Here is a 25,101-nt window from a genome sequence, read left to right as displayed (position 1 = left end):
TATGAGCGTCCCTCAAGATTATTTGTGGCTCGGGGCTTAATCGTGACAGTGAACAGCCACGATACACACTACTAAATCCAAGAAGAGGCGAAGTAGGGGTGCCTCGCCATCCGCGCAGGACTGAGGCAGCTCTTTCGTTGATCAGCCACAGCAGAAGCTGCTTTTTTTGCCTGTAAATCCACGTTCAGCCGCACCGACTTCGGAAACAGATTTATAAGACTATAAATTACCATTTCTTCCTTTCGGGTTGAAGTAAGATAAAGGGGGGGGGGGGTGGGGGGGGAGAGAGAGAGTGAGAGGGAGAGAGAGATAGCGAGAGAAAGGTGTTTTTTCTGAAATAGGAGGTCCATGTTACTCAGCTTCTGCTCACTCCTATGAAAGCCTCCGTCTCATACGCTTGCGTAACATTGATTACTCACAAAGAGTTTACAATAACTATCATGTAGCTAAACTAATTGAGACAATCATGCTAAGTTATAGTCAGTCTAAAAGGTACCATTGATGTGGTAATGCCTATAGAAAGTCAGACGTGCGACTCACTACCATTTAATTGCTCCTTTAAACCTGTTATTACAATGTTAACTGGCTTAAGTATATATCGCTCCCTTTTATTGCCTTGATGTGACAAATTAAAACATACACTCTGGAAGCGGCACTCATTTTCGGACGTAGTTGCAGGAAAAAAGGGAGTCGGGCGATGTCAAACCTATCAGGATGAATTAATTTTAAAACTTGCATGTTACACTGAAATTCCCAATGCAGTTTTGTTGCACGGGGAAAACATTTTTATATATAAACGTATGACTATTACATATAATATCACATATGCTTATTTCATTCAGATCTGCCTTAAAATGAGCCCCATCGCGAGATATATATGTATATAAGACGTTTTGGCTCCGAGACCTGACCTGACGCTAAACTAAGTGGAGGTCTGGCGAAAAGAGAGGAGGGAGGCAACGCTGAAGCTCTCAGCGCCACACGCCTCTGTCGGGAGGGGGTTGAAGGGTCCTTTTCTGTAGTTACCTCCCCCGGGCTGCCTAGGCCTGGGGAAGAGGGGTCTACCCACGCCCCAAGATGTGGGGGCAAGTAAGGCAGCAGCCACGATCCCTACGGACCGCTCTTTTGCTGCTTTTCTTCGCGATGAAGCTCTACTAAGCTCCCTCAAGAAAAGGGGGGAAAAAACCAATAATTATTTCTTGCTTCCCCGTTCCCAGTGTAGAGCCGCGTTCAGGATCGCTTAAATGCACAAGGCTGCACCTCTGCGGCTCCTCGTAGAGGCAATCCCGCGCTGCGCCGCTCCCCCTCCACTCCCTCTCATAGTACGCGGTCTGGGCGGCGGCTTCACGGGCTCCAGGTGAAGCTCATTCCCTGGGGCAATAGTGGAGGCATTGATTCCCTTTTGCAAGAAATATTCACTTTCCTCCTTCCCTTTCCCTCTTTTACCCTTCCTCCGCTCGCGGGAAGATGTCAGGGGGTTAAAATGTCCTGCTCGACCTCTCCCTTGATCTCGGGGAGAGAGGTAAGAGTTGCTGGCACCTTTATGGGACTCAGACCTGCGGCGGCTATGAGGAGTGTCGGCCCCCGCTAACTTTGATCGGCCTTATTCATCCCAGCTGCGTTCTATTTGTTTGTCATTTCGCCTTTTTACTCCCAGAATCGTTATTTATGGTCTGAAAAGTGAAATGCGCAGTGATTTGCCTTTACATGGACTCTTTGGCAAACAGGGTAAGACACCTCCCTCCTCCTCCCTTCCCCCTCTCCGCAAGGGGGACTGCCAAAAGAGAGGGAAAGAAATCCTGTCTCAATCATTATCAAATCAGCTTTGAATTCATTACTCCAGAGCATTAACTAATTACCAGATCAGAGAGAAGAAAAAATAAATATCCCTTTAAATAACTGAACGTAATTATAACCCTGTTGTTGACACTAACGATTAATAATTGATCAGAAGTTATACACAATAAATTGACAATTTATCTCCCTATAAAAATGTACATACTTATTTTTATTTCTTTCCTGGGCATTCTTTAAGAACCCGAGCAACACAGTATACACACAGCCGTCGTGCAAGGAGCAATTGAACTATTTTCTTTTTTTTTTCCATGCACAAATATTCAGGAGTATTTTTAAGTCCCCCGTCATGGATGACACAAGCCTGAGTAGAACAGAAGGGTTTCTTTCTGCCGGACTGCCCTTCTGCTTTTCCGAGGACAGCTGTTTCGGGATGGCACCTCTCGCCCTTTCCTTTCACTTCCTAAATCCCGAAAGGATGCAAGTTAACGGTGGCCACCCCCGAGGCAGAGTGGCCGGGTCCCTCCGTCCCATGGTTTGCTCAGGGAAAATGCAGCCAGCTCGGCCGGAGTTGGATGTGAAACTGTGACATTATTCCGTGAGTCACGGCTGGGGAGAGGGACCACGGACCAGGCTGCGGTGGCCTGGCTGTCACCTTGGGCAGGAGGCTTATAGCTAAAATGTTCTCCCAAGAGCGCGCCTGCCTCCAGGTCCCTGCCTGCGGCTCCGAGCTACCTGAGTGCCAGAGTGCGTCACGCCGATTGCGCTTTCCGTCTGTACTTTCAATAAAGACACTACTTCAGAGATGTCGAGTAATAGTCAGGGATTAGATGCCTGGGTGTTTTGACTGTGTACCGAGGATCCCTTTTTTTTTTAACTTTTTAAACTTTTTCCCTTTTATTTCTTTGGAAGCTGGAAACCTAAGTTATTAGTTACTGGATTGAAAACAAAATGGTGAACATCACATTATTTAATGTGAAGTATTACTGTTAATAACAGTATTTTTACCATCATCATTCAGTTCCTACAATGGAAAGGCTCCTTTCGACTACCTGGATCGTGAGAAGTTTGCCCAAACACCCGAGACATTTTTGAATGCAGAAGGCAAAGAATCAACCTATACATAAATTTTGCTTGTTGGTTTCTTTTGGTTGTGATTTTTTTTTCTGGGGGTGAGGGGAACGGGGAGGAGAGAGGGATTGGTGGGAATGTTGTTTGTTCGTTTCAAAAGTTAATAAGCAATGAAGCTCTCCCGGTATTGATTACATCCCTGACACAATCTCTCCGAGGTGCGCTGAGTCTGAACCGCCTTAAAGTGAGACGTAGCACGTGACGGAACCAGAAACTTTCAGTGGTGACAGGGTAGTGCTTTTTTCCCGGGAGAATGGACACGGCGGGACCACCACAGAGCGCAGTGGAGCGGGTCGGGCCGAGCTTCTTCGCTCCGCTCCCCGGTTGCTCGGCGCCTGGCCACTCCCGCTCCTTGCCGCAGGGCTGCCGGCCCAGCCGTGTCGGGAGCTAATTGATGGCCCCTTAGAGAGGCGGATGCCATCAGCTAGGGCTGAATCGGACGATGCGGTGCACCTTACAATTTCGTTCTTTACCTGAAAAATCACCCTTCCGGCCCTCCCCCAAACCGGAAGATCGCCTCCGCGAGTGGAAGTTCGTGAAGGCATTCTTTTTTCTGTTGTGTTGACGGATTTGTTACTTTTCTTTAGTTTGTTTCTTTGGTTGGTTGATTTTTTCGTTTGTTTTTACCCTTGCATCATATCCCTTTTTTTGCAGGGGCTGAGCACATAGGGGCAAAGATGCCAATGCAGCGGGGAGAGAAACACAGATGCCCATTGCTCTTTGTATTAACTTTTCCCTTAGCTGGACTCGCTCCCCTCCGGCCGCGAACTGGTATGCAGCAGCAATTTCCATATCTGCATGTCTGTCCGCTGCTGGCCTGAGCTGTGTGCTACCTCCGCCCCCATTCCTTCCCCCAGGCTCCAGCTAAGCAAAGGTGGGCAACGCTTTTTTCTGCTCCTAAAGGCAGTTGGTGAGCAGCTTTCCTGAAACAATAACTCTCTTATTGAGAACAAATGTTGACATTTGCAGGCAGAGAGGAAAAAAGCAGCTCAGGAAGTGCAAAGTGGAAAGCGACCCTCTTCCTATTTGACGACAGCGTCAATTCCCCCGGGATCCCACCTGAGATTAAAGACTGAATTTCAATAAATCAGCTCTAATAAAACCTCTGGCCCCGAAGAGGTAAGGGTTTTCCTTTCTCACTCCGAAACCAGCATATAAATGAGAGGAGGGGGTGAGAGAGAGTAAATATAGAAGGGGGTGTAAGATTTTAATTGCAGAAAGCTGATTAGCATCTTTATGAAATAAACAAAGTGATGTATTTTGTCGTTTGTCCGTCTTTTTTACTACACTGACATCAGCACATTGTTTGTGCCAGCAATCTAGCAAGGCTACACTTTCTTCCTGCTTTCAATTTTGATTTCTAATTCTCATATGACGTTGAATATGCAGTTTTTGCCCATTAATTTCTTGTTTTAAAAAATAAGTTTGTATGCCAAATCATTTCACTGGCGCCCATCTGCATCCATGAACCGTTTGTGAATTTCTCAGAGGATGAGGGAAGTCCATTGGGTTTTACATACATAGCAAATACTTGAAAGCGAGTTTTCCGAGTCTTTCTACTTTTCTTTCCAGAAAGAAATCCAGGTCTAAATACTAGGAAGGGTGGGTAAATTATGGAAATCTTTTATAAGTCTTTGGGCGTATAAACATCAAAGGAATGTCGTTAGCCTTTTTTAATCTCTGCCACAGCTTTTGGTTTTTACCAATTGAAATGTACACTGTGTCCAACAGAGACCTGAAACATGAAATGTGTGTGGTGCGGGCAGATGGAGTAAGAGCAAGAGTGGGGGAAAGAAAGTTCAGGCGTCTTCTGTGCCATAAAAAATCCCTCTGTAAAATCCTCCTGAAGTGCACAGTAAAGACTATCGAGGATGGTTATTGTAAACATTTTCATCTACATCATGTACCAAATTGGAGGGAAAAAAACTGAATTACTTCTTATGTGTTTGTGTCATTGTACTCTACACTAAACACAGATAAAATTGCATTCTACCTCAATGAAAAAGAGGATGTTACAGAACCAAAGAAGCATCTTTCTACGAACAACATAAGAGGATGAGTAGGCCTCCAGCCACGAAGGTCTTCAGTGGTTTATATTTAACTAGATAGATCCCAGTGCTTTCCAGAATATTATTGATTTCTGCTCTTTCAGCTGAAACACACACACATTTTCTCAGTCAGTTAAATGTCTTTATAGGGGTAAACTGCAAAGTTATGGGGGGTGGGGTGAGTGGTGGTGATGGTGGTGGTGGTGGTGTGCAAGGGAAGATGCATCATGGAAATTGCCTATATGCATTTAAGAAAAACAACTTCTTTTCCCCCTATTTATTATAATCACAACATATTTCCAGACTCCAGACTAGCATGGCTCTTTATCCAGTTAACATTCCCAAGACTGATGCCTGAAGTATCTAAGATCACTTTCAAATGCCCTTTCTAACAAGACCTGAGCAAGAGGCCACTAATTTTCACTGAACAAAAAGCCACTGGAGAGAGATCCGTTTGTCAATATCAACTGGTCCAGCAATTTCCCATCTTCAGACACATCAGCCTATCTGAGCTGGCAGATGTTTAGGCAAGATTTTATAAATTGTTCAATATCAGACCATAATGAACCCCAACTGACCATTCCAAAGCAGCTAAAAGCATTCAGGATCTCCCCTGCTGGGATCTAATAATGCTCTCACGCTGGAACATTATTAATCATGGAATAAAATAGATGAGCCTCTTGAAAAATAAGTGTATGATTGATTAAAGGGCAATCTAAGAAGCTATTATTCTTGTTTTATAACCGTAAGTTATATTCACTCAATTTATCTTTTGGGGAAAATAAATTATTGTTCATTTCTTTTCTGAAATTATATGAGAATTCTCATTTTTACGTAAAAATTAAAATTATGAGTTAGCTGATTTTATGAGCCCAGTCAAAGTGGATTTCCAATGTGATTGTAAAAATATGGATTACTGATATAAAGGGAAGAAATAATAAAACCCCCTAGGTATTGGACTTGGAATATTTTTTCCTTTCCCCTGCCCCTGCCCCCCCTCCCCCCCATTTTTCCTTTGCCTACTTTAGCCAGAAGTAGAAAGAAAGAAATTAGAAATAAGTCGTAGTTGATTCCCCCCCCCCCTAGAAATCATTGATTTAAAGAATGCTAACTCAAATAAAGAGCTACTTCACACCCAATATAGTTTATAAGAAACATGCATATATTCACATCACCCTCTCTACGCATATTCATGTATATATACAAATATATTTGCACATATGTGTGTATTTAAAGCTTAAGTATAACGGAACAACTCAGAAGGAATTAATTTATGCCAAGCATATCTTTGCAACATATTTAAATTGCTTCCTTATTTTATGGTGTAAGCTCTACTGGTGACACTAGAACTTTCCTCGTTTTCTAAATAATAAATTAGTATTTTGGGGGGACTGAATGAAAAATACAACATTGTTGCAGACTAGCCTGTTTTTATTTACAATTAGAGATATAAATTAGTAAAGAATTCTTGTTAAACAACCAAAGATTGTATAACCATCAACGTTTCAAATAAAAACCAGGCAAAATTTATTTACAAAAAGTTCAGATTCCATTGCAATACAACTTGCATAAATTACTAGAAGCTTTATATCATTACAAAAATAAATATCAAATTTGTTTCCACTTTGTAAGGACTCAAGTTCTCCAATCACATCTTTATTATCTCTACTGTATACATCCTTTACAAATAAATTTTACAATAAATTCTAGCACACCTATAGAATAGATACCGTGGCAATGAAGTGATCGATTCAAGATATCCTGAGAAAAACAGATCTGTTTTCAAAAGTCACACGTACATTGGGGAAACTATACTATACCAGCAAACTCACATATGTCCAACAAAATTCTGGTTTAATAATTAGAGTCTGAAGATTTAATAGTGCTCTGTGGTCTTCTTTTATACAGTGGCACCAGATGTGATCCGGATTTAGAGATTTGTTATATATATTAGCTCGGGGAGAGATGATGGCTTGCTGTCTTTTTTCAAAGCAATTGTGACACCTACCTGTGGACCAAGGAAAAAACCAGATCATCCAAAAATCCTTGAATTACACTCTAACACCATTAAATTTAGGCGGGGGGGAAGAGGGGCCGGGGGGAGGAGGGGGGGAAAGGGTGAAATTTTACTCGTCTTATTTCTTCTAACAAAAATTGTTGGAAAACATCGGCAAGGCTATTCTTTTTGTTGTTGTTTACTTAGCTCTAAATAGTGGAAGTAGTCAGAGTGCCTTTGCTAGCTAAGCATGAGGCAAGTCACAGACAACATACCTTGCTTAAAAGATGCATGTCAGTCTCTAACAATTGTCCCTTTTTATTTTAAATATGAAACCCCACATTGAATGTACAATTTTAGCACTGCCACGAGAGCACAAGCATTTTGTTTTTAAATAACAATACTTTCAAAGATATTTTTCCCAAGGATTTTTTTTCATAACGTTTAAATAGTCCCTACGGCTTTGTCTTAAACAAGCGAAGAATATGCAAAGCGAGGGAACTACCTAACCTAAGTTGAAAATTAAGAAAAACCCGAGAAAGAAAAGTCGTAATAAGATGCTTAAAAAAACAGCCAAAAATAGTGTCTTACTTCGTAATCAGACTCTAAAGTAATGAAGCAATAAATTAACGTTAAGCAAGTCTAGAACTGTGCAGCGTGTGTTAGACTTGTTGCCAAATGATCAGTGTAATAGAAAATGTTCTCACTTACTTGCATTGCTGTGTGATTGCACTTCTATAGGTATGGTTGTACTCCTACTGTGCAGACTTCAGTGGGATCTGTCAAAATATAACCATCAGTTAGTCACAGGACACAGCCAGCTAACTAGATTATACAGTCCGTGTAGGTCCCAACCCTCACTGGTGCAGAATTCATACCTAGGTCGTTTAAAAGGCTGGCCAATATTTTATAGCTGACTGTATCTCGAGTATTTTGTTAGAATAAGCTGACAACTATATTAGTGCAAAATTTTTCGGAAAAAAACTCAAACGAACAAAACCAAAACATAAAAATAAAAGCACAACAAAAACCACAACAACAACAAAAAACCCAAAGCAAAAACCAGCCAGTTAAAAAATGTCACGCTTCACGTAATTTCACGTCCAAGGTCAGCAATTATCTGAACCCAAAGCTGAAAAAAAACCCATGAGAATACTGGAAACAAAGAGAGCCAAACCAGTTTGTCAGGAAAAAAAATACAGGCAATAACACCAGTGCTTTCTGGATAGCTTTGTGTGTAGTTTTCCTTTTAAAAAAAAATACTTTTTAAAGCTGCGTCAGCAGCCTGTGAGACTGATCTAAGAATCGCCTTTTACGTTTCCTCTCTTGGTTCTTAAAGGCAGGTACCTATCCGACGGCGACATGCCCAGACGACAGTCCCCAGATTATAGGAGTGCTCGTCTTCAGTCTGGCAGCAGTGGCAGAGTGCTCTGTTTTCTTCAGAAAAAGCTTCAGTATTTACAGCACATTTACAGCATATTTACAGACGTGTCGGGGAGGGAGAACAAGGGAGAAGGGGAAGAAAGCGGCAGAAACAAGTCACCTACCTTTCTTAGACTCATAGCTAGAGGGCCTGTAATGTTGTTCTAGATGGTTAGTGATCGTTTTCAAAGAGTCACTGCTCTGTTTGTGGACAGAGCTGGCATTTAGGACAGTCTGACTTAGTCCCTCGTTTGAAGACACTGCTGCGGAGTTATATCTCAGGATTCCCTGGCTCTGGAGAGCGTTAAAGTTCCCATAGTTTGTATAATTGCTATAAAAAGGTGAGGTGTAATAAATATGCCTTCCCAGGAGGGAGGAGGGCGAGTAGGCAGCGCTGTGCGGGGCGGAGGCGGGGGTGGTCGAGGAGACCGACGCGGGCTGGCAGCCTTGGCCCAGGGTCTGACTCTTGAGGTCCGAGGTGGCAATTTCGGCCAGCGACCAGAGCTTGGGCTTGCTGGCCGGCGTCGGGGCGCCGGGGGAGGCGCGGGGGCCCAGCGCCGCCTTGCTGGCGCTGCGGGCGGCGTCGGCGTGCGGGTGGCCGAGGAGCGGAGCCTCCACGGCCGCCAGCGGTGAGGAGGTGGCGGGCTTGGCCGGCGGGTCGCGCTCCCCACCGCCGCCGTCATCCTCCTCGATGTCCTCCTCGTCCTCCTCGTCCTCCTCTTCCTCTTCCTCGATGTCGTCGTACTTGTCCTTGCACTCCGAGCCCGACTCGCAGAGTGGGTCGCCCGCTCGGCAGGGCAGCTTCTCGCCGTCCGACTCGGCGGAGCAGGAGTGGTCCGTCAGCGAGTCGACTTGCAAGCTGATCCCTGCGGGGCCCCGCCGGACACAGAGAGGCAGTCAGGAGAGGCGGCAAAACAGAGCGGGAAAGAAGCGAGCCAGGCCACCAGCGAGCCACCGCGCCAGGCAGGCAGGCTCTAGCCTTCTTTTCCCGTCCTGAGGGGCATCCATCCCCACGGGCTGGCTCAGCAGCGGCACCCCCCGCACCTCCCCGCCTGTCCCCCCACGGCGCCGCCGATCGCCGCGGCACCTCCGCCCCCTGCCCCCCGTACACCTCGGCCACTGGCACTGCGCGGCGACAAGCGCCCGGAGGAGCCGGAGGCGAAGGAACGCGACGGGTTGGGGGGGTGGTTTTGTTAAACGCCGTGCCCCCTCCCCTACCGCTGCCCCGCTCCCGGGGCGACTCGAAGGGACGGAATGGGGCATCGCCGGGGCTGCGATCACCCCGCGCCTACCTTCGTCCTCCGCGGAGGTTTCGTTGCACTCGGGCATCTTCTCGGGACTCTCCTCCTTATTCCTCGGCCCATCACCTTCGTCGTCGTCCTCGTCCTCGCTCTTGTTCCGCGGGGCCCAGGTCATCTTGTTCTCCTTCTTGAGCCGCCGGCGGGCGTTGGCAAACCAAGTGGAGACCTGAGTGAGGGTCATCTTGGTGATGATGGCCAGCATGATCTTCTCACCCTTGGTTGGGTAGGGGTTCTTGCGGTGTTCTTGCAGCCAGGCCTTCAGCGTGGCCGTGGCGTCGCGGGTGGCGTTTTTCCTGTATGCGGGGTCGTTGAGCTGATAGGGATAGGCAGGGCTGCCGTACGGGTGATAGCTGATGGCTCCGGTCATCCCCGTTGTATGGGCGTCGTAAGGGGAGCCCTGGACAGAACAAAACGGTGGGGTTGGCAATTTGTTATTGCCGATAACCATTAGTGAGTTGTCAAGGCGAGATCGGCTGTTATATTTGTATTTCCCCGGGATGGTGTCTTGTATCCATATTCTATGAAGGGGAGAAGCAGCACCCAAAGGCCAATAAGTTACGATTCCCCCCCTCCTCCTTCCTCTGCCCAGCAAATAGACAGAGGCATATGCGCTTAAAATCGTCGATGTTTTAATCTTTCTGACTAATTTCAACTCCTTGTAATTGAATATTTCCCAATATAATTTTTGAACCGCGTAGACATTTTAAAGTCCCTACAGGTAGTGTCTTGATATCTACATTTCTCTCAGAGGTTCAAAAGATGTTTCCTTTTTTGCTATAGAAAATACAACAAAGCCGCCACTTAGCAATTCACTGCACTAATGCATTGCAAATCCAATTTGCAAATCAGAAGATATGCACCGTTTCGAATTGTTCAAATGCGATGTAATTAGCATTTTAATTCGCTCTTTAACGTTTAAATTGCGCTTATTTAAGTCTGCATAATGTAAGAAAAGTTAAAGATATCGCTAAGAAACTCGCTAACTTTCAGCAGGTCTCTGAACCCCGCAGATCAGGGAGTCACAGGCTCAACATCTCCCAGTATCCCGCATAGTTCACAACCTCACTGCAACTTCCAGCCACTCGCCTACTACTTCTTAACAGGAAAAACAAGCAAGTGAGACCCTCAGATCTTTTATATCACCCCGAATAAAGACTGCACGACAGTTTATGAATCTTATTTTAAAGCAAAGTAGTTTTCCTGTCACTTTGCAGGGAAAGCAATCTACCCCCCTGCCATCCTCTCCTAGGATATCGACAGCAGCTCTTGTCTCAAATTCCGGGCACAGGTCTTTGTGTGTATGGACTAGATATGTGTCTGACTCTCTGTGTGCGTGTGTGTTTATAAAACTATATAACCATCTAGACATGCAGTTTATTTATATAGTTTATGGTTTTATTTATATAGTTTACGTAAAGAATACACACAACACGCAATTGCAAATGCCCCTTAAACTAGTAAGAAGAAAGTGAAATCCGAAACTGCAGCCACCACAACCATCCTGGGCTTAAACGGAGCTCACAGATCGCAAACAGATGCTCCTTTTCATTCTCAAAATCCAGTTAAACCATTAGCACAAAACACTCTGAAAGTAAATAAAACCACACGGGGATAAAGCCCCCAGAGCCTCTAAACACTGACTTAAAAAGAGAGATAAAAACAGAGGGGAAAAAGAGGGGGGGGGAGGGAAAGGATGCCATCCCCGTGCTATCACAGTGGAAATAAAAAATATATATACATAGTAAAAAAAAAAAAAAGAGAGAGAAGAAGAAGCAGAGGACGAGGGACGCACCACATGGAAATGGAGGGAGAATGAAAGCATCCAACCCAATTGAGTGAGACGATGCTTATTTCCTTTATCAAGGCGCCCTCCCGGCTCCTCAAACCGCGCCAAGAGCCCGAGACTCAGGCCCGCCGTCACCGCGCTGGCCGGGGCGCGAAGCGGCGCCCCGGCCCCATCGCTCCGCTCCTCTTGGCCCCGCTCCGTTCGGCCCCGGCCCGACTGCGGGGCGGCGCAGCGCGACACGCAGCCGGCGCCGGCAGCGCGGAGGAGGCAGCAGTGCGGGGCGCCCGGTTGTGCGGCGAGGTGTCGAGGTCTGACGGTGAGTGTGTTAGGAGAAAGGCTGAGGATGATGAGGATGAGAATGCGGATGCTAATGAAGAAGGAGAGGGTTTCTGTTTGGTAGTTACCATGTAAGAGGGGAATCCCGTGGCAGGGTCTGTGGAGTACTGGAGCGGGCTGGTGAAGCCTGTGGCCGCCGCCTGAGCAGTGAAAGCTGCCGATCCCGGGTAAGGGCTGAACGCCGATCCCGACGAAGACCTGGCCAGCTCCTCGCTCCTGGGGGCCGCCAGCGCCGACGCCCCGTACGCCGGGCAGGAGTACAGAGCCAGCGAGCCGGGGGGCTGGTAGAGGTAACCCTGAGGATAGGACATGGCTTGCACTGGCGTGCACAGGAGCAGGGAGGGGGCGAGGGTGACCGGCCCTGCTGCTGCCGCTGCTCCTGGCGCTGCTTTCCTGCTCTCCCTCTCTCCTGCCCGCCCTCCCGCTCCCTCCCTCTCCCTCCCTCTTTTTCCCTCCCTCCCTCCCTCCCTCCCTCTCTCTCTTTCTCTCTCTCTTTCCCCGGTTGGCTCTGTGCAGTTATGTAGAGAATCAGAGTTGTTATATGCTCCCCCTCATGGGCACCCGATCAGAATAAAAATAAACTAGAGATGAAAAACAAACAAACAAAAAAAAAGAATCCCTTCCCAAAGGGAAAATTAATAGAGAGGTCAGAAATCTATCTGGGAGGGAAAGGGCATCTGGGAGAGGAGAGGGTTAATAACAAGAGTGAGAAAGGGAAAGAAACAGAAAGGGAGAGGAGGAGAGAGAGAGAGAAAGGGAGAGACAGAAGCGAGCCCCGGAAATCAGAAAAGTGGCTGCTGCATATGGAGTTCTCCCAGCCACCCAGCTCCCACAGCGCCTCCGAGCCTGTATTTTGGGGGAAGTATAGAGTCTGGAGTGAAGAGTTGGGGGAAGCGGCACTCGAGTTTCTGAGGGACATTGGAAAACAGAGCTGTCCATCACCGCCGCTCATCTGCATAGCGCGGTGGGCCCGCCCCCTCCCGCTCCGGCCCCGGCTCCGTCTCCTCCCGCGGCCGGCAGGCAGTCAGCGAAGGCAGGCAGGGAAGGCGGGCAGGCAGCGAAAGCAGGCTTTGTAAAGCAAGCCAGTCTCGCCGACTGCGAGCACACTGTTGAAGCCAAATGATGGTACTGCTCATCAGCTCCTCTCCGGACTCGTGGAGACATGAACACTCTTACGCACACTCTCCAGTACACCCCTTTCTGTCTCATTCTACATCCACACGCGGAACAGAAGAACATGTGTACAGTAAATATCTGCACCCCCTCATGCAGTTGGCGAAGGGCTGTACGCATGCACACGCGTGTTAGATATGTGCGTTCGCACGCGTGTGTGTGCGCAGGGCCAGACACGAGGGAGCTGGGTAGTGCGCAAGGGGAGAGTGCTCTTTTACTTGGTAAAAGTACTGCCCTATATGGCAGGGAGAAGAGCAACTGCACAAATTAGCAGATGAAGGATCGTGCTGTTCCTGGCATCGAGAGCTTTACAATTTTTTAAGTTGCCACAGTCAAGATCTAGGGGGAAAAATTCTGTTCCTCTTTCTTTCTTTCTTTTCTTTCGATGTTGGTACGTGAAGAAGAGGCCTGGGTGACTTCTTCCAGGGGTCTAGCTGCCTTCTCCCTCTCTCCTCTTTCCCCCTTTTTGCAGATCAGATAAATCTGCTAGAATACAGTCTCGATGTAATTAATTTCTTCTGCCCTCTCCCTTTAGCCCTGGACACTCTCTGCTTCGAGCCATTGCGAGCGCTGCACTGGCTCAGGCACAGGAAGGCGAGATGAAGGCTCTTTTCTCTTCTCTTCTCTTCTCTTCTCTTCTCTTCTCTTCTCTTCTCTTCTCTTCTCTTCTCTTCTCTTCTCTTCTCTTCTCTTCTCTTCTCTTCTCTTCTCTTCTCTTCTCTTCTCTTCTCTTCTCTTCTCTTCTCTTCTCTTCTCTTCTCTTCTCTTCTCTTCCTCCTCTTCTCTTCTCTTCCTCTTCTCTTCCTCTTCTCTTCTCTTCCTCTTCTCTTCCCTTCTCTTTCCTTCTCTTCCTTTCTCTACTCTTCAGCTCTTCTTCTCTTCACTGTGCAAGCATAAATGCACACATATATGTGCACGTGCGTTCCTGGCAGCTAGTGCCCGCACTCAAGCTCTGCGATGAGGCACGGTGCCGACGGTCCCCTGTGTCCCCTGCGTCCCGTGTCCGTATTCCCATTCCCCGCGGTGGAGCCGGGGTTTCCCTCCCCTGACACTTCTCCAGCCCCAGGGCACGGCATTGGGCCCTGCCTGTCCCACCGAGCTGCTGCCCAGGGGCCGAGGCGTGCTAGGCCGCTCTGCGCATCCTGGTCTGCACCTGCGCCCCGCAACGCCGCTGCCGTCCATGCAGAGCAGGATCAGTGTCAGCTCAGCAGGCAAGGACTGGGCTGCACCACTGCACTTCTCACAAGCCCTTCACGTGCAACCTGCAGAGGCTGGTAAGCCCGTAGTGGGGTCCACAAAATCGGTTACGTGACGAACCACACCCCCCCCCCCAAAAAAAAACAACCCAAAACCACCAAAAAAACCAACAACAAAACAAAACCACAACCCCAAAACAAACCTTAAAAGACCAAACCAACTTAATCAAACTGTGTTACACTTTTCCATCTTACATGAGTAGGCACTTATTCTATATTAAACCAAATGTAGTCTCTTGACGTTTACAGCCGAGTTCTTCATGGAATACCTCAAGCAGTTTCAGCTAGGTAGGACAGAGACGACGCTGGGAATCTGTTGGCCACCGGCAGGAGGGAAGATGGCAGTAGCTGAAAAATTGCGGGTGTGCAGGACAGCCTATTGTTAATCAATTAAACATGCAGCTGATAAAAAAAATTACACTTGGAGAAGCTGTTTCAATGGCTTGGCGTATATAGTGGGGAAAATGCTGTGCTGGACATACGGTCAAGCCTCGGGACGTGTATAGTGTCTGAAGCAATTGAAGCTTTCCGTTTTCTCTTCTATCTCAGTTTTTATTTCTTTCCTTTACTCTCCTCCTCTTCTGTGAAACCCACATACCAGCTTAACCCTGCCGCTACAAGCAGCAATAGAGATCTGGTCACCAGACATACCTGATTAATTCCTATCCAGATCTATCTTCTGGCCTATAGAAGAGACAAACCTTAAAAAAGCAGGTGAGGGATAGGAGGTTACCACCTACAGGTAATTCTTGTCATTAACTCCCGACTTCCTGATAAGAAAGTGATAAACAACTGGTAAACTCAATGCAACAGCTTACAGAAGAGACATTTGCTTCCTTGCTTGGTGATTAATGCGCATATATTAAATAAAAATAGAAACTCTTTTATAACAAGAGCTTTATATAAAACACATTCATATTTCAGTATTTCTGTGGAATAATCGATATCATGCGACTACATCTGAATAGTCAATTCTTGTGTTCCTCAGACAGATTTCTAAGTATATGAGTTCTGCTTCTGAACGGAGCAGCAGCTGGAGAGCCGAGAATGCAAAATTAATTATAACATTATAAAGTCAAACATGAATCTCTTTAAGCTGACCTACATGCCTTGAAAAATGTGCTATACTACCAGCATTTTCATTTGGGATGCCGTTCTTTTTCCAGAAGTGTTATTTGTCTTCGTGAATTGATTGCTTTTAGTCCTCCTATTTAACAATTAGTAGAACAATACAGATTGGGAATACAATGGCCGTTGTGTTTACATTATAACAGGGAATTAATGCTATTAAGTGAATGTTACAGTTATGACCTGGGAAGAGTACTTAAATAAATACCGTGATCCCAGGAGAATTGATGTAATTCGGTTCAAAGTGTGTGTAGATACGGACAGACACACGCGCACACATGAGAGATACAAATCTCCATACATATCTACACACATAGGCATATGTTACACACGTTAAGTGTACGTGGCCGTCCGTGTAAAACGTAGATGCTGGTTTTGCCTCCATCTGCATGCCTTTAGCCCATTAGAATATATTTTTGTGATTTTGGTGTGAGGAATGTTTAAATCAGGAACATTCCTCTCCTTCTTCCAGACACATAGAGCAACAGATTATATTTCTGATTTTCAATTTATGCAGTCAAAAATATTGTTCTATATACAGAAACAGGGTTAATTTCGCAATCAGAGATTAATGGAGTAAAATATTATCATTTCAAAGACATGTTCTTGCGTTGATTTGATTTGCATAATTTTTGTATGGCTTCAGAAAGGAATGGATTTAGCCGTTGCAAGGAGCCGGTATGCATTTTATTACAGTACATCACTAATTTGACTCTGAACAATGTGGAGTACGAATAGCTGCTGGGATCATTTAAATATAGCTGGCGAAGGCTTTGCGACACAGAAACCAGAAAACCGTGTCAATAACGTTTCTAAACAGCGATCAGTGTGCATGTCTGTATTCAACTTCTCGGAGTTATCTCCGTTTGATTTGAATGCCTTTCACATGGAAGAGGTTTTTCATTTGCCTGGCTCCACCACCGAAATCTACTTTCCCCATAGTACTACCCGTTACTAATACAAAGCCGTCTAACTTGCGCTGTTAAACACCAGAGTAGTATTACACGCACTTTTTATTGGTAATAACTGTGGCAAATTAATATGCCTACACAGAGATATTAAGACTTTACGCACTGCTTATTTTTTATTTTAATAATCTAGTCATTAGTTCATCGTTTACCTCCCCAGATTTTAAGCAGGTATCTCGCCTTGTCTTCTTTAATTCGGTTTGCTCTAGTAGAGCTAGGAAGGTAGTCGAGAAACTCCCGCCCCCTGCTATCGCTCATTGCTGTCCTGGGAGACAGGTTTTGCGTTTTGTCATTTATTAGCTACATCTCCTTGCACAAGTGACAGAGTCTGAAGTTTTCGGGCAGGTGAAGTTGAAAGCCTTCTGTGGAGACGAGGCTCCTGCCGCCTCTGCCCGGCTCTCGGCCGTCTGCCCGGAGGCCATTCACTCGGGACCCCACTCCCCTCTGTTTTACACAAGAAAAAGAGGAAGACAAAAAAATTAAAATACAAGCCTCGCTGGGGTGAACGAGAGGTTTCCCTCCCCGGGAGGGCTCCCTGCGACCGGAGAGGCGCACACGCCTGTCACCCGCACAATGCCAATTGCCCAATTGTTGTGACACCGGTCACAGCAACTTTTCAAGCAGCGCGAAGTGGAACTTGGTGGGGTTTGGAGATGTAGCACAACGCGCAGCTGAAACAGTTTCCTGTGACATAACCACACAATGGTCTGGGAATGCTTTCTCCTTTTGCTCATGAAATGGGGGACCGCCACCATCTCCCGGATACATTGACGTTAAATAATAGACTATTGTATTTAAAAATAACAAATGACACACGCATACTGCGCAAGCGGCATTGTCCGGTTTTCTAGTTAAAGAAGCCCACTTTATAAGGCTTTTTCTGAATAAGCTGGTTTTCAGGAGCGACCTGTGAGAACGGGGGGAGCTGGGGTGAGCTGGGCGAGCCTTTCTGTCTTGGAGCTGCTCATGGATTAAAGCGAAGAGCGGTGAAAAACAGCAAGTGAGAAAGAAAAACAAAAAAGAACTTTTCTTTGACCATCTTCGGGATAAAATTGTTAGTTCAAGCCGCGTGTGGGAGGGGGCGCTGTGGCAATGAATTCTCCAGCGCTCCCGAGCACTTGCCGCGAAATTGTTCATGGAAGCTCCTTCCCTGAGGTTTCTTTCAATATTTCAGTCATTACTTTTATTAACAATGTTATCTAACTGCCGCCCGTAATACTTGCACTAAAAGGTGGACGGTTCGCGTGAGTTATGGTTGATTCTTTTCCCCTAATCGCAATTTCCTTTTTCTCTATTTTCTTTTTTGCTTTTCAGTTCAGTAAGAGTCCAATAGTGTATGTAATTTTTAAAACACATTCTAAGAAGGGTCTGTCCAGGGAAGCGAGGAGAATTTAGTCAACTTTTTAAAACATGCAAAACCGCACAAATAGACACATATGAAATATATCCCGTGTTTGCAGCTTGTTGTTTAAAAAAAATATCCCCAAGGCGCCTGTGGCTTCGACAATTTGCACTAATAACGGGCCATGTCTTTACCAGAATTTACCTCTTTCCTTTTGAGACGCTATTGGGGGAATGTTTTAAAATGTAAATAAAACTAAAGCGGATCTCTAAAATGCAGATCTGAGGATAGAAAAGTTGCTTCCCTTATGTCACACTGTTATTAAGATTGTTAGTAATTCTCTGCCTAGGGAAATATAAGCAAATATGTATTCGCTAGTATAAGATAAAAGAACTCCAAAGCTTTCCTGGAGCCTGCTATTTTCACCTGAAAGGCAGACAGTGTTTCTCAGGGAGAAAACAAATGTACGATCCACAGGTGGGATAGTTCATCCTCCTTAAGGGGAAATCTCCCTCCAAAAAACAACCTACTAAAAAATCACACTATTTAGTTTTTGAAAAAGCCGAGTAATCTAGACGGTGGGTGCATGGGCGTAGAGGTCCCGCCGCTCCGAGCCCCTCGGAGCGGCCGCTGTTCCCAGCGGAGCCCCGGCGAGTGGCCTGGGCGGGCGCCGCCTGCGCAGAGACGCGGCCGCTTCTTGCAGCGCCTAGGGGTCGGCTTCGGTGCGAGCGGCACGGTGCAGCCCCTGTCGGGCTAAGCTGGGCAACCCTGCTCCACTGGTGGGAGGGAGGGATTGAGGGTGGGCTGGCCCCCGAAGCTGCGGGAGGGGCCGGTGGGGTGGTTAAAGGGCTGGCTTGGGGGCGCAGGCTGCCCGCGGAAGAAGAGTTCCCCATCGTCCGTTCTCCAACCTCGGCCCCGCGGGAGTCAGACAGGCAGTGCCACGTCTTTACCTCTCCGCTTCGTACTGGACTAACGCGCCTCGGGAAGGCTTCAACGCCAGCGGGAGGCTGTGCCTTCAGCGGCTGGTACACTTGCGAAGTGGGTGATGGACAGAGGAAAGGAAAAGGGACGATTTAACTGAAGGGTTGCTTTATTTTAAGGGCTCACGTTAAAATGGATTCTTTGGCAGAGGAATAGTCAACAAGTAGGTTTGGGTACTCTGAGTAGGCAGACTCCTGGGTGTGCTTCACCCGGAGTAGATGTGTGTAAATGGAGTTCTACTGGCTCTTCCTCATACATGTGCCAGAGTTAAAATTGTTTTCAGTAATTTTCAAGTCAGTCTGCCTTTTCCCTTCTTGTAATTGCCATCATATGTTTGATCACCGCTTTTAACACTAGAGAGCACCTGCTCACCTGCTTTCTGCTTTTCTCTTGTTCATTCTTACATACAGATTCACCTCCATGTGTATATGTCTCTGTGCATCCTTCATTTGTAGTCCCAGAAATATATCAAGCCTACCCACACTCCCAAACCAGAAAGTCCTACTTTCTACATTACATAACGTCCCTGAACGATAAGACTTCTTTGTATCCATTTACAATTAGGTACTTTCATTTATCAGAACAATCAATTATCTACATTGTATGTTAAAGACATGCGAGGTTGCTCGTATATTTCCAAAAGTAAAAAGAAAGAAAAAAGACAGAAGACCTGTCATCTTACTCATGAAAACCATTACATCCTCATGATGTATTAAAATAAAATATATTTAAAAGTGATGCATAGTTTATGATAATTTTGGACAGAGTCAAGGGCAACTGAAGTTCTTAGTTTCATAAATTTGAATTGATATTTTCTTTCTTTCTTTCTTTCTTTCTTTCTTTCTTTCTTTCTTTCTTTCTTTCTTTCTTTCTTTCTTTCTTTCTTTCTTTCTTTCTTTCTTTCTTTCTTTCTTTCTTTCCTTTCTTTCTCTTTACTTTCAAGCCTTAAATAAGTTAGAGTCTTTGAATCTGGGGGGGAAAGGTTCTTCCTGGTAATAGTCCCCTATATATTGATGTTGAAACCCCAAAGTATTGTTTTGACTAGTTATAAGCAAAAATACCCACATAATGCTATTTTTAACTCATTAAAAATGCTGCCTACATTTACTCATGTGATCTCACTGCTTTTCCTGGCTTTATAGCAATGCTAGAGTAGACTGCCAGTTGAATGAAGTTTACAGCCTTTGTTCATATCAGGTAAAAGAAGGGCAGACAGACCATCTGGCTCCTAGCTTTTCAAAGTAGAACTCTGCAAATTTTAAGTTACTTTCATCTGGGAAAGGATGGTCATCATTTTGTCAATAGGAAGTCTAAACACATGCATGTTTCTTCTCATACATCTGACCCATTTCCATCACCAGGGGCACAAAATGAAAACTTACACAGAAGTTGTGCTTTGATTTCTTCTGATATCAACATGACTTTAAGAATGACATGAACTGTTGACTTTGTTGTGTGTTTGACTATGCTCAGCACAATAGTGGGATTTTGTACCAAAAATACTGAGTACAGGTTGAATTTCACTCTAGGGAAGGTTTGGAGAGATTGTATTCTTTTACTTGTAGTAAAACAGCTTAGGAAAAAAAAAAAAGCTTCACAGAGGTCGTCTAAAATATTTATGTTAAACTAATGCCAACCCAAACTAATCAATAGATTTTCTTAAGTTTTCAGAAAATTTTATGCTTGAAGTGTACATTCCAGGAATTTAAAAGAATAAATCTCTTCATGCTTATCAAGAAACAATGAATTCTGCTTTACACAGCCTGGCCTTAAAACATATGACCTTTTAATGTATCTCTAAAAGGCAAGTAGTGAAATGATCCTTTTTTCTTTTCTTGGGTGTTCCCCAATTGCTAATTAGTGAAGTCCTGGAAGATTGTGACTCCCCTGTGCTTTTGAACATGGATTTTTGAAATTTGTTGAGAATAAAGTGATTTCATTGTCTCAAACACCAGAGATACACAATGTTTAAATATTTTTTTGCATACAAAGGCACCACCTGATTTTTTCATCTGGGATTCATTTGGTGGAGTCCACTTACATTAAAGGTGGGAAGTGATAGGATGGGAAGAAAAACCTCAACGAATTGACCATCAGCCTCCACTACAACAACATATTGCCTCAAACCTTGCTGGACTCTTCACAATTACTCTAGTGTTCTGGTCTTTTAGCATTTTATGCTGTTGGAGTCCCACAACAAAAGTAAACCAAAAATTTCTTCCTTTTTCTCACTGTTGCCCTCCCCTATAGCTACTCCTTTACCTTCACTTGAGATTTTCTAGAAAGGCATGGTGTGCGGGGTGCACCGTGACTTGACAATGGTGGACGTTTCTTTGTTACCTTCAAAGGAAGTAATCTCACCAGAAGTACTTTATGAGCTGTTTCTTATTGTTTGAACTGCAATTCAAGTCAGACATGTCAGATATCCTGTACTATAGGTTAGTGAGATTTCATTATAAACTGACAAGTCTTAATTTTGTAAATACACTGACTTAAGGAATTGTTCAGCACTACTCTTGTAAGGATGCATAGTAAGTTTTGGCTTTGCATAAATACAGTTAATATGATAGATGCTTGTGCAAATCAGTTAATTTCTTTTTTTTTTGTTTTGTTTTGTTCCTAACACCTCTTGTGCTTCAGTTGAATTTATGAACATTATCAGAATGACGAACTCTATCCCCTAAAAATATTTTCACAAATTTGATTAAAAAGTATCTATAAAGAGAAGAAACATTAATTCTAACATTTGTCAAAAGAATGAGATACAAATAAATCTTTTCCCTTGAAATATAGTTGTTTCAAATATGCAACTGAAAGAAGACACAGTACATTTATTATGCTGCACTTTTTTACTATTTGCTTGTTCTGCTTTTACCTAATAAAAGTTATTGTGTCTTTTGGTTTTAAAAAAATTGCTTAAAAACGGTTATTGGTCCACTAACTGATCTTTGAGTTTTACTCAGGACTAGTCTTTTATTAGATTTCTGTTTCCTCCCTTTTCCACTTTAGTTGGCCACATACTGACTACCAGACCTACATTTTTTAAAGTCACTGCACAGTATTTTGTCCAAGGAACATGTAAACCATGGTTGCTGCTTAGTTTTCAGACTTACAATAACATTCATAGGAAAATTCAATGACGTTTTAAAAAATTTAATTCAAGATTACTCTTTAATATTGTGTAGGATATCATGACTCCCTAATACCAGGTGCAGCACAAATGCACAACTAAAAGGACAGCTCCTAACCTACACAGTAAATTGTATGCACATACTCAAATACCACTGAGGAGGTATGAATAGTAACAGACTTCTATGTATTTGTTAGAAAGTTTAGAAATTTAACTTATGTTTTTCAACGGAAGACTTTAAGGATAAATTACATCATAAAAAGGATGACAGGCACACAATAATTAAAAAAAAAAAACCAAAAGCAACAACAACAAAAAAAAACAACCTAAAAACCCCAAAGAAATGGAAGACCCTGGAAACAGGTGACTTCTCCAGCCAAGAAGTAGGACCAAGGGAACGGCAGGACTGGACTACTACAGGTAACTACATGATGTGAAGCTTTATGCAGAAAGCCATGAGACAACCAAATTAGAGACTGTCCTGGGTTGAGCTGGCAAAATGCCAACTGTCCAGGACAGAGTGAAAGGGTTCCTCCTCCCCCCAACCAGCCAAGGGAAAAAGAAGAAAGAGAGAAAAGAAAAACCCTCAAAACCAGGTTTATGCTGGACCTAACTACAAGTATTTATACAGAGAAGAGAAAATTAAGAGGATACTACAATATAACACACACTTACACAAGTTACATATATATATAACAAGGCATAACTTCCCACTCCCCAATTAATACAAAGCCCATTACTCTAAATTCATAAGAACTCCAAAAGACACTCAGCAAGAAAGAGAAAGTATAACAGCAAAATATTTCTACTTCCCTGAATGCAAACAAAATGGAAGCAAAGGCAACAGGAGCAGGGCCTAGCATAGTAGAGGAGCTGCTAGATGTGCTCCTCTTAGTGCAGCCATGATGGAACTAACTAAGCCACTCCCACACACTGGATTTTACACCCTTTGAGATGGTGCAATATGGTATGGAATACAATATTATTGGCTGGAAGAAGTCAGCTGTTAGCTAGCTCAGCCCAGCTTAAATCAGCTGACAATCCTAGGCCTAGCTGAACTTTAAAACCTAAGTTTAGGCCCACCTGGCTAAACCCATAACAGAGACTTATCCCAAATCCACTGTGCCTGTATCTTGTGTTGTTGCTCTTGCTGGCAATTTGCTGTTCCCTCTCAGAGACATAAAGACTTCTCATTTACATGGGTATAGATTCACTCTTCCAAACAGGACAGGGTGCTACCTCACTGTAGGATGTCATCAAGTAAACCTTATTACTGTAGTTGTATTCAGACCTGACATCATCATTATTTAGCCTGGTATAAGAAGAAAATTCAGTAGAACACATGAAAGCAGCAGTGTTTTCTTCGCTACTTGCATTAAAAATATAGTAAGAATTATTTCCTTCATGTAGTATTTCTATTTCATTATTTTATTTCATTTGTCATATTCCATTGTTGATATTTAGATCAAAGCTCATTTAAATTGGTTACTTAGAGTACTTTGGAGCTGATCACTTGATCTTTCTTGGTTCTTTAAAACACACCCTGGAGTCAACAACAGGATTACAACTGAGGGACCAAAGGTAGGATTACACACCAAGAGAACCACAGAAGTATAGAATAGTTTGGGTTGGAAGGGACCTTAATGATCATCTACTTTCAAGCCCTCTGTCATGGTCAGGAACACCATTCACTAGACAGGGTTGCTCAAAGCTCCATCCAGCCCAGCCTAACACACTTACAGGGGTGGTGCATCCACAGCTTGGATAAGGTAGATTGTTACTTTTCTCATATAGTTGAATATGCTATACTTTTAAACATTATGTTTTTATTGAGCTTCATGGTCAAAAATTTCTTTTCTATTGTACAAGATATTCTGTGATATACAAGTTCTAGATTTCAGCATAGTATAAAATGTTCTATCAAATAAGATATATAAAATAAATAGATAGTTTCAAGCATTAGCACACATCCTGTTTCATCCTTGGAGCTGTATATAATATGTAAACTTCACACCAAATTTTGGGATAAAGCTCAAGAACAATATACAAATAAACTGCTTTTCATAAATCAGTGATGTGTGGTCTCTGGGTCAACACAGGGGTTCCAGGTAAACATGTCAGGACAAAACCTATCTCAGCTCACCACCCCCTCACCCCTCCGCCCCCCCCCCCCCCCTAAAAAAAAAATTCATTTGACAAAATTAATTTCTTGTGGGACTGTGAAGGAAACTGTGATGATCAGCATCCAGTGTGGATGACCAGGTGTTCAAGCCTGTAGGCTGTAGATTGGAGGGCACTTCCTCCACTGTGTAGACCCAACTGTTGTGCAGGGAATAGTGCCATGGACACTGGTCTGATGGGCATACCTCCCACAGACATGTATAGGGGATCACAGAGCTACCATTTGAATCAGCTGGCTGTGGAAGCTGGTATGATGACAGGTCAGAAGCAAAATACCACAAAGAGTAAATTGTTGTGGTTAGGATCTCTCTGAAGAAGCTGCACCGGGAGCTTGCCCTTGATTTTAGGGAGTATTTTGGCATTGTTTCAAGAATACTTCTGGGCCTAAGAGACATTTTTAAAGTTGTTTCAAATAGTTTCTCTCTCAGAGAACAGCTATGTTGAAAATGGTATTTTACTGTAAAGGTTATTCTGGAAAATTCAGGGCTGAGAAATCTTACTTTAGCACCAAGAAAATTGGTTGAAATGCTAATTAGAAACAGAATTATAAAAGACCCAGCTGAAAATAATATGATGGAGATAGATCACCATGGCTTCTGTAAAAGAAATCTGTGCCTCTGCAAGTTATTCACATTCTTTGTTCACATTAATTGTTGGGTGTGATAACAAAAGAGTGAACACAAGACGATTGGAATACGTGATTTATTTGGACTTTCACAAAAGATGATAAAATTCATCCTGTAAAATAGCTAGGTTCAGCAATAAGACGTGGTCTTTCTTATCCACAGATGTATCCACTCATGAGTCTTGCTGTCCTCAGTGTGGCAAGAACCAAGATGCTTGGGATAATTTTCAAAACCCACTTCACCTTTGTGATGGTACCTTATCCAACAGAGCAAAATGTTTGGCATAAAGGTGCAACACTGATCTACACAGGGACATAATAATTGTGCTACTATAATTTTTATATTATTTTTTTCCTTTAATAAGTCTGATTGTTCTTCTGAACAACAATTACCTATTTGGTGGGTTTTCTCCCAACCCCTAAACAGACTCTATCTCTTCAGTATGTCATAATACAAGCTTTTTTATGTCTAGAATAATTTTGTTCATCTGCCTCTGCTTTTG

General features: G+C 44.1%; 1 protein-coding gene across 1 annotated transcript; it reads right to left on the bottom strand.

Annotated features, from left to right (window-relative positions):
- Positions 1-6,235: 6,235 nt before the first annotated feature.
- IRX2 (iroquois homeobox 2) lies at positions 6,236-12,217 on the bottom strand. Its single transcript, XM_071553531.1, has 5 exons — positions 11,883-12,217; positions 9,684-10,089; positions 8,517-9,257; positions 7,681-7,748; positions 6,236-6,981 (listed from the first exon to the last, which is right to left on the bottom strand). Exons 1-4 carry the CDS (start codon positions 12,123-12,125, stop codon positions 7,705-7,707), a joined length of 1,434 nt encoding a protein of 477 aa, XP_071409632.1. The 5' UTR covers positions 12,126-12,217; the 3' UTR covers positions 6,236-6,981; positions 7,681-7,704.
- Positions 12,218-25,101: the final 12,884 nt, after the last annotated feature.

This window comes from Pithys albifrons, chromosome 4 (genome assembly GCF_047495875.1).
Source record: "Pithys albifrons albifrons isolate INPA30051 chromosome 4, PitAlb_v1, whole genome shotgun sequence".
NCBI classification, from domain to species: Eukaryota; Metazoa; Chordata; class Aves; order Passeriformes; family Thamnophilidae; genus Pithys; species Pithys albifrons.
Note: the sequence above shows the minus strand (reverse complement) of the source record. Positions and strands in the feature narration are given on the sequence as shown.